Raw genomic sequence first — 21,386 nt, forward strand, 5'->3', positions numbered from 1 at the left:
GTCAGCAACGGACGACGTCGAAAAGGTCACGGGGTCCTTACCACATAATCAAGGAAGTGTTTGTCCATAGCACTCATGTTGCTTCTGAGCGAAGATCGTGCCAAAGAACGCGAGAACGGATGTAACCTCATTGCTAACCGCTACAGAACATGTAGAGTTGGCGCGTTAGTTCGAGCGACTGCTTCTCTACGCAGTACGGCCACTCGACTTTGCCCCCCCACCCTCCCCCACCACACACACACACACATATACACACAATTTACGTACTTGCGCCGTCGTGGAAGTTGAAAACCAAAATTCTTTGGCTTTACGTTCTGGAACCGCGATCTGATTGCGAGGCACGCTATAATAGCGGGAGAATGGATTAATTTTGACCACCTAGGGTTCTTTGTGTGCACGGTACACGGACGTTCTTCTGTCTCGCCCACACCGAAATGCGACCGCCAAGGCCGGGATTCGATCCCGCGACCTAGTGCTAAGCAGCGCAACGCCGTAGCCGCTGAGATGTCACGACGGCTCCATCGTGGGCTTAGTGTGAAACCGCGTACTTGTTAAGTGCATGTTACTTGTTAAGTGCATGTTACTTGTTAAGTGCATGTTAAGAGAACCCTAGCTGACCGAAATTTATCCAGACTCCCCCACTACGGTGTGTCTCAAATCAGGTTGTGGTTTGGCCACGTAAGATCCCGGAATTTACTTTTTTTTAAAGTCTCTTCAAATCCATACACGATGTGACGCCGAATCGACCCATGGAGAGGAACGAGAGGCCGTATGTGCCAGCTACCGTGTGTCCCAGGTAACGTTAGCCAAGCCGTTGAAGGAAAAAAAAATTTTGAAAAATACGGTCAAGATTAAGTTATAATATCTACAGCCGAGCACCGTAGGTCTCAGTCGTATCTTGCACCCTGCTTTTTTTTTTAACCATTTGTTTCGTTGAACAGCTCGGCTAACGTTAGCTGGGACACTCTATATATGGCTAGTCGAGACTTCGACGGAATACCGTCTGGTCAGGTAAAAGCTTCGTTGAAAGTGAAGCAGCTCACTTACCAAGGTCAAAATAAAAATGACGTTTCTGCGTCCGTGCGGGATCCCTTGTTCACAACGAAATGTCGGTTAAGCGATGCCTTCACCTCAAGAACCTTATGCTTAGCCGACGTTCCATTAAGAACGAGGTATCCGTACGGAACCCGAAACGCCATTTTATCTTGACCTTCGTCAGGGACCTGCTTCATTTTTAACCTATACATGACTGTTTGATTTAAGTATCGGAGCAGGCGAGTGTCCAACGCACGCACATCAAGAAGCATGTTCAAGGTGCCTGCTCTTAACCTTTTTGCCCTAATCTAAAGGACTTTAATGGGCGTGAAGTGCCGGTAAAGATTTTTACGGTTAACTGTCGAACGTTTGGGAGAGAGACTTCAATAATCCTTGCTTCTCTTCTGATGTCTTCACTCGCGGATTCAACTTTTCTGTTTCATCGTGACGTTAATCGATACTTCAACAGAACTTATTTTAGGATGCCGACATCACAAGCCATCGCAGCGGAGGGCGACGAGGGCACTGTTGCAGTTTTTAAGGGTAGCATAATTGGGCAAGTGGCTGTAGCCTGAACAGATGTTTATAGTGCTGCAAGTGCCACTGTGCGGTGACGGCTTGCGGTGACAGTGACCCACTGTGACAGTATGGCTGCGCTCCTTTCTTTATCTCAACCTTATCACTTTACCTCCCCGTCCCCTCTCTCCCCAGCGTAGGGTAGCAAACCAGGTCTTCCCATCTGGTTAACCTCCCTGCCTTTCCCCTTTCTTCTGTCTCTCATATTGTGGTGTGAAGTTCCCGAGCCCTCAAGATACAAAGGAATTCCGCGTTAATATTCATTGCGCATGCGACTACTGGACGTCAGGATACACGTTACAGAAAAGAAAAGCAACCGATTATAAATAGCATATGCTTCATGCAAAAATGCAGTTGAATACAGTGGATAGTGCCCAGGAAAGTAACTGAGGAATTACTAAAAATTAATGAATGCATTTACTTTCCTCCTCATTTTTAGTAGCATTGCGCGAACACGGTAAATTGAATGAGCTGGCCTTACCCGTTCACTTCGTTCCCTGCCGCTCTTCAAACCTTGTTTATCTTCACTAAATATTTCTTTCAAATTTTTAAATTGATAGCTTTAAGGGCCTCGTGGCGCAGAAAATCCGACGTCGTCGGCGTTGTCCGTACGTTGACCGGGAGCGAAAATTCTCTACTAATCACAGCTCGGCGCGCGCCGCGGTTCTACCAATCGCAGAGTGGCTTTCGGTTCCTTGCAGCACCACCAGATGGCGCTCGCCTCCGTGCATTTTCGGAGTTCAGCCTAGGTAGGACATTAGGCAGTATAATAGCAAGAGCTTGGTGGCGCAACCCACCGCCCCATTCCAAAGGGGACGCTCATAACATCCATTTCGTCATTCATCTGCCTTCACTTTCTGGTGAAGACATCAGCAGCCGCACTGATTTTATTTTTAACATATTTAATGAAAAAGAAAAATGGCCTGATTCTTAATTTGCTAAGCTTGCGTGCGTGTTTGAGGGCAGGGTGGTTTTGAAACGTTCGAACACCTTGCGCACAATATTGTGGTTACAGAGTGCCGCGATGCTCCTATCTGGGCTCTTTATGAAGCCCAGCGCTTTATTGTTGCTGGAACTGTAGGACAACGAGCTGTCGACTGGTTCAATGGAAAGCGGAAAGAAATCGTCTGTACGTAATTTCGAGGCAGCAGCACCCGATCAAATCTTCGGCCAACATCTGGCGGAGCGTTAACATAAGGGAACTCGTACTGAGCGGCCATGTTTACCTGTCCGAATAGGCGCATCTACGTGGCATGGCTGCGGGCCTTGAACGGTAGTTCCCGTCAAATCGAAGGGCTCAAAGCTGGGTCGGCTGCTGTAGCTTGTCTCGTCGATGGAGCATTTGACTACATGTACTAATTGGTTACTGAGAACTTTAACTCAACTACAGTAGGCGTTACCGAGTAATACAGTAATCGATAAATTACAAAACTACCAAAATTATGTAACCGATTGCGCGTAATTAATGACGTTCAGTTCGTTGCTTACAAGTATGTTCCACGTGTAGTATGCAACAATTAAGATCGGCCGTGGCGTGGTCATTAGCGATATTTTGTTTAACGGCGCAGCTTGGATTCTTGAATATTGCAGCGATCCATTCCCATTATGGACAAGACGCAACGAAAGCAATGGAAAATTGTGTAAATGTTAACCTGTTTGTAATGGTGAAACAGAAGTTAAGTTGCCGAACTTTAATGGGACATATGGAGCTATGATAGACAATCACACACACGCGCGCACACGCACACGATGCGCATCTTCCTGTGTGCGTTGTCGCATATCACAGTTCCGTGTCTCGCAATGTGTGTTGCCACAAGAAGTCAAGACGCGTGATGTCTAGCATACGTGTCCTCTCAATAATTTTACGCTTGCATCTATTGACCGCAATAATCAAGTCGGATAAGAAAAAGAAAGAATGCTCGTTTTTTTTTCTGTTTCTGTGGCTGTCAAAGCAATACAGTGCAATCTGCTGCGTTCTCACACCACGAAATAGTTGCTGACGTCCTGTGCAAAACAAGCAATGCTAGCCTCAATAATAGGCGCGTGTTCGCCCTATGGTACGCGCGCGAAGCTCGAGGAGAGGGAAAAGGAGCAGTGGAGTCATCACCGGTTTGTGACGTCGCTGTGGATATTGAGAATCTGAGTAGAGCTAAAAGTACTATGGTAGGTGGCTGTTACACGTCTCAAAACGGCAATGGGAATTCCTTGGATGCGTCCCGCAAAGCGGCCACCTGACCAGCTGACCATATATACCACGACGGAGCCCGGCGCCGACTGTTGGCGAGTCAACAAAGAAGCTCCCTTCGAGGTGACAGCAACCGCCGAATTTTGTGGATGCGGTCGTCCGCAAGCCGGGCTTTTCGACTCGCGGAAAGCCGACCGTCAAGGAGTGCCCACTAATTGATGCGAGGCGCCAACGTCGAGCACTTCATTACGCAAAATAGAAGTGAGGCGTGCAGACAGGACACAAGAGTAGAGAAGTAGACAACACGAACGCCAACGTCTACTTCTCTACTCTTGTGTCCTGTCTGCACGCCTCACTTCTATTTTGCATGATGAATCCTTACCAACTAGCTCAGCTTTCTGTCGTCGAGCACTTCCATGGGAACAGCGTCGACTTCGGACGTGTTTGCTTCGCGTTGCGTTTGCGACGCGGTAGCGACCGTGCAACATCGGAGGCGCAGTCGATCCGGCGGAACGGTGCGACGTCGCGAGTGCGATTTTGCGAAGAGTTCGACCATTCTGATTGGCCGAGACGCGTTCACCAGATTCCCTCGATCAATTACTTGGCGAAACCGATTGTCTTAAAAGCGAGCATCTTCGGCGCAGTCTGTGTGCTGTGACATGTGCGCGCCCGGACATGTAGTGAGCTCAGACACGTAGAGTGCTCTGACGTGGAGACTGCTCCCATATCTGGAGCCAGTCGTGTAAAGACGTAAACTAAATCCGTTTCCCGTTTGCCTCAAGTTCCCAACTTCGTCTCACCAACAGGCAACTCTCGGCCTATAGGTTCTGCTTAGCCAGCTTAATGAGACGGGCCAGCTACCATGTTCTAGGCTCTCCGGCGGGTTTAAGCAGGCGAGTCCGAATCGCCAACCCCGGACCCGGATTCACAACAATGGGCATAAGATCAGCAACACACGGCTCTAACGACTTCCACCTATTCATTTCGAGAACGCATACATTCTTATATAGACCTCACTGTGCGTGGCAAATGGTGCATGACACCGTGCCAAAGGTGGACCGGGCACATGACCATTCAAGAATGCCAGGACATTTAGCACCTCTACCTACAGTGATGCGCTGTTCACGAATTTGTCTGCTAATTTTTGTATTTTGCCGCTTCAATTAACTCGCGTGTTAGCGGCTCTGTGACTCTTCCTCGGTCATTTTGAATGTCCGACAGTGGGCAAAAGCATGATTCCTCTGCATGTATATTGATAAAAGTTTTACTCTGTCGTTAGCAAGAGCACTTAACATATCGTTAACATTTCGTTAACAGTTAACATTTTAGGAAGAAAAGACGGAACATCTACGTCAAAGGTGTGAAACTGAACAGTGATCAAGTTGAAGGCTATGAAAGATGGATTGTGACAACACGTCTTATAGGGCCCCATTGCAGTATTGCTATGAAACGGGCCTGCATGCTTATATATAGCTCTCTTATGAAGTTATGCCCCGTGACAACGCAGCCGAAAAATACAAAAATCTACATCAGTGCCCTTTCGTGATCTTTCGTGTGTACCAAATGTACTCAGCAAAAACACCTTGTGTGAGTCATTGCTACGAATCGAGAAGTTCAAAGCACGCTGACTGCTTAGTTTGTGCGAGTCTGCCCGAACTATATGTATAATCAATGCACCAATATGCCGTTGGAGCACTTAACACAGTAACGTTGTTTGTTGGGTAAGTTGGTTCATATCAGTGGGTAAAAGAAATCAGTGGAAGGATGCGAAGACAAAGAATTGTCTGTGCAGCTCATCTCTGTCTTCGTGTTTTTCCGCTTGTTCCTTTCACCCACTTAACCCTTTCAGATACCACTTTATCCTGTTGATTGAAAACTTTCTTTCAACGCATTTCTTGCGTCTTGAGAATCGTAGAAAGTGTACAGCTGCAGAAACGATTGAGAATTTCCGATTGTTTAGTGAGTTTTGTCAAGTTTGCAGAATGTGGACTCCATGTGAAAACTCGCTACAGGAACATCGAATATTTCGGATTTTCAAAAGCTTGATAAGCACTTTATCCAGCCACTTGAAAATAATGCCTGGTGCATGAAATCGTTAAAAACTAAGAAATGAACCCGCTGCATACGACACGCTGACACCGAGTAAGGACACCCAACCGTCTACCTTCCCACTGTTCTTGCTAAAACATCCTGCACCTTATTCAAGATTGCACCACAGTTGCAATAATTGTTTCAAGACGCATGCGACACATATTAAATATCATTAATTTCATCGGTGCTTTTGCTGTTGATGCACTATCTTGCGGTGCACAATTGTGTGGACAGTCCCAAATGGTTATAACGCAGATGACGGGCTTCTATTTTGCGGATGGAACCATCGAAGATATCGCGGCTCGCTTGGCGCCAAACATTCCAGTCAGCGCACGTTCGCTGAGTTGCAGTCGACTAGCGTAGGTGAGCTTACGACGTCACCTCGTTTCTATATGCGCGATTGTCTGGAGCATGCTGACGCGCTCAGTCGATGCTCGTCAGCGCCGATGCGACCTTTCGGCGACCCTTGGTTTCGCTTTGTTCGCATACCTGATCAGACGGAGCTAGCAAAGTAGAAGCTAATGCCGACTTATAAAAAAGCAGACGGTTGTAGTCCCGCACGTCGGAGAAGCGACCAAGGTACGCTGTTGGCAGAGCAGCGCGCCTCGAAAGTCTGCAAGCGCCTCGTATTTATTCAGGTGAGACGTTATTTCCTTTTTTTTTCTTGCAGCGCGTGCACAGCACCGTACAGCACTGAGTTTGAGAGAGATCGACATTTATAAGAAAATGGCGTTATAACTCGCGCATTCGCAAGCTCGACTTGACTCCAAATTCGCCTGGAGGACGTCTCCCGGGCGGAAGGTGCCGCCATGGAATGTCGGTCAGCGCGCGCTTCATTAACGCTTCTCAGACCTTCCCGCGGTGAGCATGAATGCTCCTTGTCCTTCACACCTTTTCCGTCAAAAGATCCCCTAAAAGTTGGCTGTTCTAGATGAGTACTGCGCTGTTACAGAATGCGGGATAAATTACGGGTTTTAACGTCCCCAAACTGTACACAGCTGGCTACGACGGAAGTCGTATTGGAGGAGGGCTCTGAAATAAGTTCGACTACTTGAGATCGTTTAACGTGCACCCATAGCCAGGTACACAATTGTTTGGTTGGTTTTCTCGCTTTCTTGTTTGTTTGTTTTGTCTTTTGCATTCCGCCCCATCTAAATGCGACAGCCGCGGCCAGGTGCTGAACCCGGAACGCGCGTGCGCAGAACTACGACAGGTCGCAGAGGGGGAGTGGGAAGGGGGGGGGGGTGAGGAAGTGTCCTTGAAGTCTAATGAACGTAAGCGGTGAGGGTGGAGGGGAGGCTGTGATACATGAATTAATATTTATTTTGCTTCGGTCACCGTAACTCTTTTTTGCTCATGGACATCCGTAATGACCTAGAGAGCTTCAATCACTGGGCCATTCCCGTGGTCTCTCTGTTTGCCGAGGTCTTACAGAGCCCAGTGATCACTGTAGCTTCGGTGAAATGACGAAAATGCGTGGTGTATTCGGCTTGGTGGTGGCCATCACACACAATACACTACGTTAACTGCTAATGGGTTGGCGTTTCTTAGCCTTATCATGAGCAGTAATCAGTAAAAAAAAAAGTACGTCGCCGATAGTCCCACCGCACGCAAAATAGGCAAGATGAAGCTGTGAAACACCTTTCTTTGATTATTAGCGCCAGTACTATACAGAGTTACCCGAAAGCTCTGTGCACTGTCTTCTGTGGCGACTGTCTCAGACGGTTAATAAAATGGGGAATTTTCGCCGACCGCGCCCGACGGCTGTGACTGGCATCAGACTTTGCGTGATAATCACCAAGAGAACTGTCAGCATGATTTCAATAATCAACGTTTCGTTTTTGACCTTATGGAGCATGTTATAAACATCAATGTTTGTGGCTGGCATCACTTTCCGGAAATAGTGAATCAAAGTTACAATGTACAGTTGTTTTCGGTGGCGATTTCAACATTGACGTGTTGACTGATACCGCAGCGAGCAGAGACTTTTTGCTTTTGTTGCAAGCATATGGCTGTCATAATACTATCTCAATTCCAACTAGGGTCACAGCTAACACATCTACCTGTATTGACCTTTTTCTGACAAACTTTCCCCAAGCTGACATAAAAGCCGGTGTTTTCACGTATGGTTTAAGCGACCACATGCCCATCTTCCTAAGTATCATCCGTAATAATAAAAGAGAAAACAAATGTAACTTCACTTATCAACCAATTACAATGCACCAGCTTGCACAGTTCCGAAATGAAATACGGCTGATTAACTGGGGGGATGTTTTTGCTGCAGATAACCCAGATGCTGTCTATGAAATATTCTTGCACACTTTTCAAACTTGCTACAAAAAACATTTCCCACTTCGTACCAAACCTTCGCGTTCTTCGAAAATCCGCAAACCATGGATCACGACAGAATTGCTGCGTAAAATTAAGGTTAAAATAAAATTATATAATAAGTTCATTAAAACCCGGAATCCACATGACCTGCAGGTTTTTAAATCTTTTCGGAACCAATTAACAAACGAGCTGCGGCGCGCTAAAGACCGCTATCATTTCGAATACTTTCAATCCTGCTGGAATGACAGCCGGAAATTGTGGAAGCGGGCCAACGTTTTGTTGAATCGTGTGCCTGATTATCAGCCTCCAACAGGTATTTTGGATAATAGCAATGTAGTTCCAGACGTGTTTTTGCCTGACACGTTTAACAATTACTTTACCAGCGTTGCAAGTACACCTATCAACATGAATGCTAGTCGTTACTTATCCGTTGATTGCTCCGATTCAGTTTTTTTGCACCCAACAAACGTTTCAGAAATAATATGCAAGTTCTGTGAACTCAATAACAGCAGCGTTTGTGATGTCAATGATATTCAGATTAAGCCTGTGAAATACGTTTTAGATTTGATTGCGCCTGTATTAATGCACGTCTACAATGTCTGCCTTTCTTCCGGTGTATTTCCACGTCAGATGCAAACTGCAAAAGTTTTGGCTTTGTTCAAGAAAGGAGATAAGAAATTGTTGACAAATTATAGACCGATTTCTATTCTCCCCGTATTTTCAAAAGGTTTAGAAAAAATTATCTTTCAACGCATTTCTGATTTCCTCGAAAGCAAAACGTTTTTAACCGATTGTCAGTTTGCCTTTCGTAAAAATAGGTCTACTCAACTTGCCCTGCTTCAGCAAAAAGAATTCATTTTGGATAATTTTGATAAAGGCCTTCTTACTCTAGGCATTTTTATAGACTTTAGCAAGGCCTTTGACTGTATTAACCACGACCTTCTGTTACATAAAATGAATCGTTATGGTATTCGTGGTATCGCTTTAGACCTGATTAGGTCATATCTGCGTCATAGATGCCAATTTGTGCAAATTAATAACATTTCATCCCAAGTTAAACCAGTTTATATTGGCGTCCCGCAGGGTAGCATTTTAGGCCCTCTTCTTTTTAATATATTTATTAATGATATTGTTAATGTAGATTTCGCCACCAAGTTTATTTTATATGCTGATGATGCAACCGCGTTGTTTTCCTCAAATAATGCTATTACACTGCTTACAGTTGCGAATTGTGTGCTTAAGAAATTATATACTTGGTCTCTCGAAAATGGGTTGAAAATCAACACAGAAAAAACTAAAGCAATTTTATTTCAAGCCAAGAATAAGAATGGTCTCCTGAAGGATGACATTATACTTGGCTCTTCAAAAATCATGCTCGTGAATTCCATTAAAACCTTAGGTGTTTTCTTTGATCATGACATGTCGTGGAACTGTCATACTAATTTTTTAACAAACAAGCTTTCTCAAGTTTCAGGCCTTCTTTTTACTATTAAACAGATTCCACAGAAGGTAAAACTTCTGCTCTATAACTCTTTATTTGTTTGTCACCTAAATTACGGCTGCCTGGTTTGGGGCACAACATCTGCCACTAACATTAATCGTATCTTTCGTCTACAAAAAAGAGCCATTCGTGTTGTGTGCAAAGTGCCATTTGACTTTCCAACTAATTCATTATTTAAAGACTTAAAGATACTTAAAGCTCCTGATCTCTTGAATTTTCGCTTAGCGTTAACATATGGTAAGGAATGCCAGAAAAACATTAACCACGTCAGGTCTATAGCCAACTTGACACGAAATAGAAGCTATTATGCTACAAGATTTCCGGAATATTGGTTTGTGCCATACCCACGTACCAACTATGCGAAACAAAAGCTCTCATATACTTTACCGCATTTATTAAATAAGTTAATGAACGATGGTATTGATGTCTTTTCTTGCAGTAAAAACAAGTTAAAAAATTACTTTGGTGCCTATTAGCCTTTAATGTCTGTATAAGTAGGCTTCTTTTTATTGAGTTATGTATTTTTTCTATTGCTATCTGCTGTATGTACACTTGTATGAGAACGTTTACTGTTTTTCCCATGTGTTTGTTTACTGCTGCTGCTGTCACGAGAAGGATTAAGGACTAGTCAAGTTGCTCTTTTGTAACTTTTTTCCTTATATCCTCCATAAACTTGCATATTTATGGAAATAAATTTATTCATTCATTCATTCAAGTGTACCGTGAAATGCGCCTCTGTTCCTGTTGAGTTTTCCGTACTTCATTTCCCTTCAGTGCGGAAACGTATATTAGCTCCAACAGCAATGTCATTCGGATGCGGGTTTCGTGCTCTTATGTCTTGAAACTGGTGCGAAGCTCGGTCTCCAGCAATGCGTTAGGCTTGGAGTACAGCGTCTATAATTTCAATCCTTCAATGACATGTTCCCTAAGGTCACGTTGGAAGAGTCAACTGTCGTAAAGTTTGGTTTGTAACCACGTCGTCTATCCAAGCGAAAACCTTGATGTACACCGCAGCTGTAACGAAGATAGGCAAGCAAAAATTGTCTCAGGTCCCTCGTAGCTTATAATCTGAGACCCCAGTGGTCTGCAGAAAGACGCTCCTTTACCCGCCGTGGTTGCTCAGTGGCTATGGTGTCGGGCTGCTGAGCACGAGGTCGCGGGATCGAATCCCGGCCACGGCGGCCGCATTTCGATGGGGGCGAAATGCGAAAACACCCGTGTGCTTAGATTTAGGTGCACGTTAAAGAACCCCAGGTGGTCAAAATTTCCGGAGTCCTCCACTACGGCGTGCCTCATAATCAGAAAGTGGTTTTGGCACGTAAAACCCCAAATATTATTAAAGACGCTCCTTCGCCGAAGCCCCTCGTCGTCGACTCCTTATACTCGTATTTGCTTTCCTTTCCGAGTCCCGCACGGTCAATGCAGGCCCCGGCTCAGCGGCTTTTCCGCGCAGTACGATAGGGGTTTTCTAACAAGCGAGGCAATTGCGAGCTCAGCAGTCAAGCCAAGATACTTGTCTGCTTTTCTATTGTTTTTTTTTTCATTCGTTCTTCCTTTTCCCTCCAGGTTCTGAAAGCAATGACTAGTTTCCCTTTGCTCCAGCCTGCATATGAAGGAATGTTTGATAGGAAACTTTTTTCCAATACTGTAACGCCCAAACCCAGTGCCACAACCACACAAAAAAAAAAACAGCTTAACATTTATTTCTGGCCACGGAATGTACATCGGAACAAAAGCAGCAATGAAACGTTATTTTATTAAGAACATTTGTTTCTTTTTTTTTTACTTCATTGATAATCGGTTTACAAAACTTCACCAGCTGATCATTTGCTCCAGCGTGTCAAAAATCTTACTGCTGGCTGTGCGTTAAGTTTACTGCGCTTAAGCAATAATTGTAAATTATCAAACTCAGCGTAGCAGAAGTGCCGCATTGGGCAATGCATGCAGCTTAAATAATTTTGGTTGCTTCATTAATACACATAAAGCAGAGTTGAGACATGTTCAGTGCTGGATGTGGCTATTTTCCCACCTAATACGTGCTGTAGTTCTGCGGTAGTATGCGTTTACTTATAGGAGGATATATAAATTTGCCGGACGCAACCAGAACATTGCAAAGAATGGACAGGTTTAGTTGGGCGTCCGCATCAGCTATGCGTACGCAGCAAACACGCGGAGGTGTCAGTGCGCATGCGCAGTACGCAGGAGCACGCACGGTATCTTGCGTGAGCCCGCAGCTTTTCAAAAGCTGTGTAGCGTCAGCCGACATTGCGGGACGTTCTCGCGTGTTCTCGCGTGTCCACGAGAGCGCATTTTTCGATATCGCTCTTGCCGAAGATATGACTCCGTCTTGTGGTTTGGCTTCGGGGCGGCTGATATTGGCTGCACAGTTTCAGTAGGTGGCATATGGCGGCGCTGAGTAGCACGCTGCTGGTTCCTACGCGTGCAAATCTGCAATCCCCTTCTCAACTTTTGCGTCCGACCAAGTATTGCTATCGTGCGCGCGCGCTGCGTACGTGGGTGGTTGCGAACGCCCAGCTAAAGCTGCCTAATATTATTTCTATCAGAATATTATTTTCACCTTTTCCTAAGAGCCACGGAACATTATTAGCAACGCATTTGTTTAGCTTATTTCGGGCTCGCTTGCGTTTAGCAAGTCTTGGCACCATACATCCCCGGGCACGGGCACTGGACATTTCGTTGTGCTTTGGAAGAAATCATTATGCGTTCTCGTCACGTCATGTTCTTTCAGTTCTGGTACTTTTATTGGTCTCACGTTCTCGTTCACGTCGATCGCAAAAGCTTGTAGTACACAGGGAGCCTGAAACCCCGAGTAGCTTGTAATATGAAACTCACTGTTATGGCATTCGTGGATCTGTGGGTACAGCCGTCGCATTTTGCCCCCACGCTTAAGGCCTGGTTCCATTGGTAACAACATGGCCGTTTGCTGACTGTTCTTGCGTCCTGCAAATATTTTCAAGCCTATTCTGCTCTGTGACTAAATAAAGCTCTCCTGTATCTCTTGCCCTTCTACTTCTGAATATGGCCAATTATTTCTGTGGAACTCCCTAAATTGGAAGGTAAATGAAAATTTTGCTTTTTGTGGTGGTTTCGTGAAAGATTGCCTTTCGTGACACTTCCTGCGCCTTGCGAGTTTTCGCACTACTCATTTGCCATTTTAAGTGTTTCTGCGCCTCAAGTTGTCGATTTTTTTTTTTTTATTCATATGATATAAGGAGATGTTGGCGCGTCATTTAAGGCGCCGGCTACTCCTTATCTCTTGGGTGGTTCCGTCATACATCATTCAGGGTGAACGGTTACATATCAAATAGTCTTTTCACACAAGCACACCTATGGCTCCACACCTACGTAGTCGAAAGTCTCAAAAGTACAAACGATACTGTCGCCTAATAACATTGTCGCCTAATAACACTTAGCACACTGTCTCCACACCTATGTAGTCGAAAGTCTCAATAGTACAAACGATACTGTCGCCTAATAGCACATTTTCTAGTCAGCGGGTCAGCGGGTACATACAATATACATGGCAAATGTCTTCACACTTATGTAGTCGAAAGTCTCAAAAGTACAATCGATACTGTCGCCTAATAACACGTTGTCTAGTGAGCGGGTGGTATATACAGCGTGTTAAAATATTAGCACATACAGTCACAACAAAGCAGTCAACATAACATAATTCCCAAACAGATGGATATATAGAGTGACATTCAAATGAACAGAACAATGAAACCACTAATAACGTCCAACGATGTCACTGTCTTTAAAAAAAGTCTTTAGTGCTTTTAAAGCGCTCTTCTGCAAGGCCGGTGTTGGCCAAGGGCCCAAAAGTTTCCTTAAACTGAAAGGTCTGCGGTCTAATTTACTTAGCGCTGATTTAAGTCGGCATCTTGGTGTGTCGTGATGTGGGCAATCTAGAAGGAGGTGATATATATCTTCATCTACAAATCCACAATCACATTCGGGGGTTTCCGCTCGGCCAATTCTGTGTAAGAAATGCTTTGTGTAGGCAGTGCCTAGCCGTAATCGATGAATAAGCGTTTCCATAGTTCTATCTAATGACAATGAAAATTTGAATTCAATAAATGGATCAATATGATATAAGTCAGAGCTCTTAGAATTTTGGTCAAACCAAGTGTTTCTAGACATGTTGACAGACGTTGTCCTTATAATGCAGCGTAATTCATTTTTTGATATTGGGAGCGGAGCCGTATCATCTTTCAGGTGCGCTTGTCGTGCTGCTTCATCGGCTGCTGTGTTGCCAGGAATGTTGCAATGCCCTGGTATCCACTGGAGTGCTATTGCATGTTTCGCTTCGCTTGCCTTTGTGAGGTTTTTAAGTGTTTCATAAATTATACTGTCGCTGAATGCTTTCCCCTTTGTGCTGCAGAGTGATGTTAGAGCCGCCTGTGAATCGCTGAAAATTACCCATTTTTGCGCTTCTGTTACTGACAATATAAATTTTACCGCACATAGGATTGCGAACAGTTCAGCCGTTGTGGACGAAGTCGCACGAGATAACTTAAATGATTCTTGTTTGTTGAGGTGCGGTATAATGAATGACGAAGTTGAAGAGGTTGCTGTACTGGAGGCGTCTGTATAGACGTGTGTGTATCCTGAATACCGCATATATATCTGGTATAGTGCGAGTTGTTGAGCAGCTTGAATGAACATGTCTCTTTTGCTGAATATTCCTTCTACTGACAATTCGATTTTTGGAACTGTAAGCAGCCATGGAGGATATTCGATGTCTGAGTTCCAAAATTCATTTCCTGGCAATATGTGAAGATTTTTTTGAATTTCTATGTGAACATAACTTCTATCTCGTTTCATTATGTCTAGAGCCAATGGGTGGTTTTTATGCTGGGTTTGAAGACGGAAATAATGCCGGCATGTTTCTGTAGTTCGCATAACTGGAAATGGTGATTGGCGAGCCTCAGCTATTACAAGAGAACTCGAAGTCGCTCGTGGAACTCCTAGACATAGGCGCAGTCCTCTAGTTAAAGTCTTTGAAGTCTCTCTTCTGACGTGTGGGAAAGTCCGTGTAAGATGGGCGCGGAATATGCAATTTTTTGTCGTATTAATGCATTGTAAACAGTCAGCATGGACGACACTGATCCGCCCCATGATGTGCCTGCAAGTCTGCGAAGTACAGTCACTGTGGCATTGACCTCGTTTTCGAGTTTTTTTAAGTGGGGTGCCCAGGATAGCTGCCTATCAAGTATTACGCCAAGAAATCGATGCTGTGTGACAATCATTAGAGGGTGTCCTTCCAGATTAAGAGTGAAATTTTTTAACTGCCTCCGAGTGAAGGGCAATACAGCAGTCTTTGCGTGTGATAGTACCATTCCTCTTTCTCTCAAAAATTGGTTGATGATATTTATGCCGTCTTGCAATGTTATCTGGAGTAGTTGAGCATTAGATCCAGATGTCCAAATACACACATCATCTGCATACAGAGAAAACTTTAACTGTGATGGCAGTCTTCGTGTTAAATCAGCCATGGCGCAGTTAAAAAGGAAGGGGCTGAGTACGCTTCCCTGTGGTACTCCCTGTTTGACGAGATGTTCAGCACTCTTTCCTTCACCCGTCTGAACAAATATTTTGCGACCTGATAGAAATTTAGAAATCCATCGCAAGGACCTGCCAGACAGACCAAGTTCCAACATGCTTAGCAAAACATGAACGTGACTAACAGTGTCAAATGCCCTCTTGATGTCTAGGAATACTGCTATAGTCATGTTTCCACATGCACGCTCGTGCTCCACACAGGTTACTATATCTAATATTGCATCCATTGTGCATCTATGTTTTCTAAAACCTACTAAGTAGTTGGACAACACATTCGTTTCATTACACCACCATTGAAGTCGCGCGTCAATCATTTTCTCCATTACTTTGCATAAACAACTTGTCAAACTAATGGCGTGGAAGGATTCAAGGCACAAGGGCGTCTTACCAGGTTTTAAAATTGGTATGATCCGAGCGACTTTCCAAGAGTCAGGTACAGTTTCCTCTATCCATAAGTTATTATAGATGTCTAAGAGCGCATTTGTACCTGTCGGTCCGAGGTTTCTTAGCATATTGTACGTAATGCCGTCCGGCCCAGCAGCGGACTTTTGGCGACATGATGCAATTGCACATTGGAGCTCGCTTAATGTGAAAGTGTGGTCTAATTGAGGATGTTGGGCCCAGTAGCAAGCAGTAATTTTTCGCTTAGCCAACTCTACTGAAATATCAAATTCTGCACATTGGGATGAAAAAGCAGATCTCGAAATAAGCTCACAAAATTCATCTGCAACTATTATTTCACACGTGTCCCGGGCTACAGCGAGAGCACGAAATGGGAAGCTTTGTGTTACAGGTCCGCTTAAAGAACGAATTACAAGAAAAATTCGTGGGACAGACGTGTGAGGAGACAGCGTGCCGCAGAAATCGCGCCAGCGCCGTTTGCCTAAGCTTTCCATTCGTCTGCGCATTACATTGTGTATTTTCTGAGCGTTTCTGTATGCTTCCAAACTTCCGCTCCGTCGGTAAGCTCGTTCGGATCGGCGTCGGATGGCTCTTAGGTGTTCATATTCTCCGTCAACTGCAGCATAATCTTTTGGTATTGGGACCTTCTTTGTGCATATGTTCATATTATCCTGCAAAAATTCTGTAAATTTTTCCACTGTTGCATGTTGGTTAACTTGATCCGTTAGGCGGTACCGAAAAGCTTGCCACTTGGTTAGTCTGCTGTAACGCTTGATATCATAGTGCATGCTAGGGTGGTTAACAAGGATGGGAAAATGATCACTTCCGCGCGTTTCCATATCTGTTGTCCATCCCACACCATTCACTAGATCATGTGAACACAGGGTAACATCTATGCAGCTTGAGTAATTATATCCACGAAGGAATGTTGGCGACCCATCATTTAAAACAGTCAAGTTGCATTTATCTATGGCGCACTCAATAACATTACCCCGTGCATCACAATGATCACTGCCCCAGATGATGTTGTGTGCGTTGAAGTCTCCACATATAAATACATTAGAATGAGCTATTTTGAAGATATCCACTAACGCTTCTACTGAAACCCGGTTTGAAGGTTGTAGATATAGATTAATCACTGTTATACAGAGCTTGCCAAAGGATACTTTACATGCGATGAATTCATCCTCTCTCTGCAATCTGCTGTCCTCCTGAAGGTTAGCTTAGATGGCAGAGCGACCACCCAGGGAAGGCGTCGGTCGCGGATTCAATCTCCAGATCACTGCAGGATGATTTTTTTTTTCAACTGCGAAGCATTCCTTCTGAGAAGCCCGAATGGGTCGCCTTTGCAGCTTCGTGCTACTCTCAGATGAATGAAATCTTTGCGTTTTATTGCTGTGCTTCGAGCATGTGGTGCGTGTCGCGTACTGTCTGCCATTGAACCGGTGCGGTTAGGGTATTTGTCTTACCTTGGTTTCTAGCGAAATTCAAACTAGGAAACCATATGGTCATGCACGCTACGTATACCTGCAGGATATATAGGCACCATCTGTGCCGGTCTGAGTGAAATCTGCCATGTACCGTGTGTTCCAGCTAACGTTAGCCAAGCTGTTCAACGAAAAAAGAAAGATTTAAGGAACATGGTGCAAGATTCAGATATAACACCTACGGCGTTTGGTTGTCAGAGGTCTGAAGACCGAACATGGTGTCTTAAAATCGTATCTTGCACCGTGTTTTATTTTTGTTTAATTGAACAGCATGGCTAACGTTAGCTGGAACAGTGTATAGATGGTTACAGCGTGCTAATAACACCACGATAAGAAACACTATGTTTTGCGCTGAAACCTCACGCCATAAACGTTCGCTTCACTTGGTCTTATCTCCTTCGTCTCCTGTCCTGTCACTGTTATCGCTGGCACCGATGTTTGCGCAGTGGGCGCGTTGACACCAGAGGTCTCGTTCGAAGTCGCAGGCATCACCTCAAAGACTCTACTCGCATCTTTGCACACTGTCATGCGGTATTTGCTCTCAGTCCTCACTCTCTCCCTCTCTTTCTGACATATTTTTTTTCGCTGTGCCTGGTCATGTCTCTCAAGAACAGCTTGTTCTCGACCTGCCAATCTGTGACTGATGTCAACGGCAGCGCGCTGCATTCCCATCCTTTTTTTTTTTTCATGAAATCTCGAAGCATTTTCACCCGAAGTGCAATGGCGCACATTACCCATCTGGTTAACACGGGTTTTTAAAAAAGCATATCGGTTTTGCAGCCACTCGTTTTTTTTTTCTTCTGCTTTGTTGTTGCCTGTTCAGGCGCTGTGCCCAACGCAGTCTTCAGGTTATGCGACCCACGTGACAATATGCATAGGTATATACCATCAACGATTCCTGTAAGCAATCTTTTCTTACTTTATTCATTGTTTAAACATCTCTCCACTTGGCGACAGCTTCGTCATGGACCTCCTTTTCGAAAAAGACCCATACGTCCCTCATCCAATATTCTTATATCAATATATGGGGATCCCATATAAACACCTGAATGTTCCCATATAGCGTGTGGCGCGTGTTTCCATATGAGCTCCATATCCACATATGGATCTCGTATGGCAACGTATGGGAACCTCGTATGAAAATTCGTATTTCCCCATATACCATATAGGACTCGCCCCGTGTGATATATGGGAACATTGAGTTTTTTTTATAGAATTCCCATATGTTTATATGGCTACGTAGAAACAAGCATGGGCACTATTGTACGCAAGTCTGTTGGCAAACGCATATGCATGTAGCACTGTCCAGAACCAACAGATTGCACAGGGTTACATCGTCATCATCATCGTCTTTTCAAACATAGACCTGCTCTTGGTCAGTAGAAATAACTGTTCCGAAGCATTAACACCTGGCGACAGAAACATGGGTCATGCGTAACATGTCCCGTTTAGGACACATGGAAACATGCGGGTTTATACGGGATCACCATATGATCGCATAATCATACTGGGCATGCCCCCACATGTATGATATATGGAAACGTCCAGGATTTTATACGGAATCCCTATGTTCTATGGGATGTGGGGCTTATGTATTATTGTTTATTTATTTCTCGTTAAGGACACAATCCTTCACCGCATCAGCCGCACACTGCTGATGTTTATTAGTTCACTCGGTCGTGTGACTTCGCATCTTTGTTCGCGAAAAAAAACAAAAAAAACATTGGCGTGGCAGACTCGTGCGAGCAATCCCCTTGTGTACGCCTCAGTTTTGGCCGAGCTCCGATGTCACGCACCGGTGACCCTCAGCTGCGTAGATGCGGAGTTGTGCGGAAGATTGACTTTGACTGACCTCAGCTCGCTGGATGCCCTGTTTCAGGACACGAAGGCTAGAAACAGGGGGACAAGATGGGGCGGGGGGGGGGGGGGGAGGGGGAGATCGCCTGCTAGATAGGCGCAATGCATCCAGTCTCCTCTAGAGACCGAGTTGCGATACGTAATACTCGCGATGATGCTCCGGCCCTATCGCTATTCGCGTCCACGCGGCGTGAAACACTAACCCACTTGTTGATCTGTTTGTCGTCCTGCGAGTGTATGCGAACACAACCCGGCGTGGAGGCGGGAGGCAAAGGGAATAGGCAGTCCGTCGCGTATAGTGGTCCGTCTGTAATGGCCTTGCTTGTTGTTCTTCGTGTATGTAACAGTGGCGTAGTTCGCTGGAGGTCACGGACATGCTCTATTTGTAAAGGGAGATTTAGGTGCACGTTAAAGAACCCCAGGTGGTCTAAATTTCCGGAGTCCTCCACTACGGCGTGCCTCATAATCAGAAAGTGGTTTTGGCACGTAAAACCCCATATATTATTATTATTTGTAAAGGGAAAATGAGACAGCCACCCAATCATAGCAATTGCTACGAAGGAAATCCATACAGTTTCCTCGAAAGAAACGCCTCGTAGTTGAAGAAAAGCCTCCTGGTTAGCTTAGATGGTAGAGCGGCTGCCCCGAGAAAGCAGTGGTCCCGGGTTCAACTGCGAGGTGTTTCTTTCGAGGAACCCGTGTGGGCTTCCTTCGTAGCAACTGCTATGATTTGGTGGATGTTTCATTTTCCTTACATTACTTCCCTCCACCTTGCGGGTTTCCGCAGAACTATTACGTCATGCTATATTCATGTGCAGACGTTGTCTCAACCGTGGAACGGATTCGTGCAGCAGGTCCGTGGAAACAGCCTTGTGTGCTCCTTCACAAGACGTCTCTTGTGCCATCCAATCGAATTATGAGCACTCGGCTCTACCAGGCCTTACCCATTTGCGAGAGCTCCGGTAGCCATGCCGGCAGAACTGGGATAAACCTGTTTGGCCACAAGCACATATAGCGAACGTGTTTCGTCGGAAGAAGGAACTACGCGATCGCAGAGTGGAACATCATTGCCAAATGGGGCTAAGTTCTAGACAAGCAGTTGCTCCTGCAAAATGACTTGAGAATTGTCCTGTATTTAGTGTGGGGTCCGTCTGTCTGTCCTTCCTGCAAAGGAACTTACCACCCGCATCTCCTTTTGTTTGTTTGTTTGTTTGTTTGTTTGTTTGTTTGTTTGTTTGTTTGTTTGTTTGTTTGTTTGTTTGTTCACACAACGCTTACTCAGCATCCCATGGTGGGGCAGGTGGTAACACAAGAATACGCGAAATTTATAAATTTATTACGTCGGACGTATTCGGTCGATCTGCAACACGATGGCGTTCGCACGCTTGCACAATGCAAGTACATCCTCCATGTATGAGGCGTATGCTCCCCCAGGGAATTGGATGCGCTCACCGAGCTTCTTCTTCGCGACCTCAGCGCGAACAGCGGGAGTGGCGACAATCTGCCGAAGCTGTGGCGTGAACGTCGCCAAAAATCGGGAAGATCTGGCTCATGGTTCCAAAACCAGGTTTTCGCGACATCGGACAGGTGGAACGGGACGTTCCGCAACTTCTGTGAACTGTCCCCCTTGTTCAAGTCGCTTACGAGGTCGCAGTTTTGGAGTCGGTCCTCGACAGCCTCCTCTCGTACACAAGTGAAGACTTGTGGGTCGCGCTGGCATCCGTTGATGGTCACGACGGGTGGAGAAGGCTGCAGTGGAGCGGCGGCATCGGACGTGCCTGGATTCGCTGGAGCGAGCATGGCCGGTGGTGTGAGGCGGCGACCGGAGCGGAGCTCCAGTGAGAACGTGCGAGAGGTCGTAGGGTACGAAAAGCACCTCCACCGCCTATAAAGAACCGCTACGAGCCGCTTTATTCCAGCCGAGCTCGTGCTGGCACCATGAAGATCATGCTGTGCCGTTGATTATATATACAGATCAGGAAGATGCAACTTGGATGGATGGATGATATGGGTGGATGGATGATATGGATGATACGGATGGATGGATGATACGGATGGATGGATGATATGGATGGATGGATGGATGGATGGATGGATGGATGGATGGATGGATGGATGGATGGATGGATGGATGGATGGATGGATCAACTTTATTGAAGAGTAAAACGATCAATGGGTTTTACTCTTCAATAAAGCTGTTCAATCTATATCTATAAAGATCAAAGTCGGGGCATGTGTAGCGCTCACACTTCATAATGAAAAGAGGACGTATGTTATTCGGTGCTTCATTTAGAAAAAGAAAAAGGATTAGAAGTAGCAAGCACATATTGAATAC

The 21,386-nt window shown here is 45.3% G+C and overlaps 1 protein-coding gene across 4 annotated transcripts in view; it reads left to right on the forward strand.

Annotated features, from left to right (window-relative positions):
- The window catches only part of LOC142585078 (dual serine/threonine and tyrosine protein kinase-like), a 153,646-nt gene that overhangs the window by 87,343 nt on the left and 44,917 nt on the right, over positions 1-21,386 (forward strand). Inside the window, exon 1 of one of the 4 annotated variants that reach the window (XM_075695575.1) lies at positions 6,371-6,525. The exons of 2 other annotated variants lie outside the window; for them this stretch is intronic. Coding sequence is in view for 1 of the 2 variants with exons in the window: in XM_075695571.1 (XP_075551686.1) it covers positions 6,702-6,748 (47 nt within the window). In the remaining variant the exon portion in view is untranslated. Of the gene's footprint in view, positions 1-6,370; positions 6,526-6,686; positions 6,749-21,386 lie in introns of those variants that run through there. One more of the 4 variants, XM_075695571.1, reaches the window with a different exon arrangement.

The sequence above is a fragment of the Dermacentor variabilis genome, chromosome 6, assembly GCF_050947875.1.
Source record: "Dermacentor variabilis isolate Ectoservices chromosome 6, ASM5094787v1, whole genome shotgun sequence".
In the NCBI taxonomy this organism is placed as follows: domain Eukaryota; kingdom Metazoa; phylum Arthropoda; class Arachnida; order Ixodida; family Ixodidae; genus Dermacentor; species Dermacentor variabilis.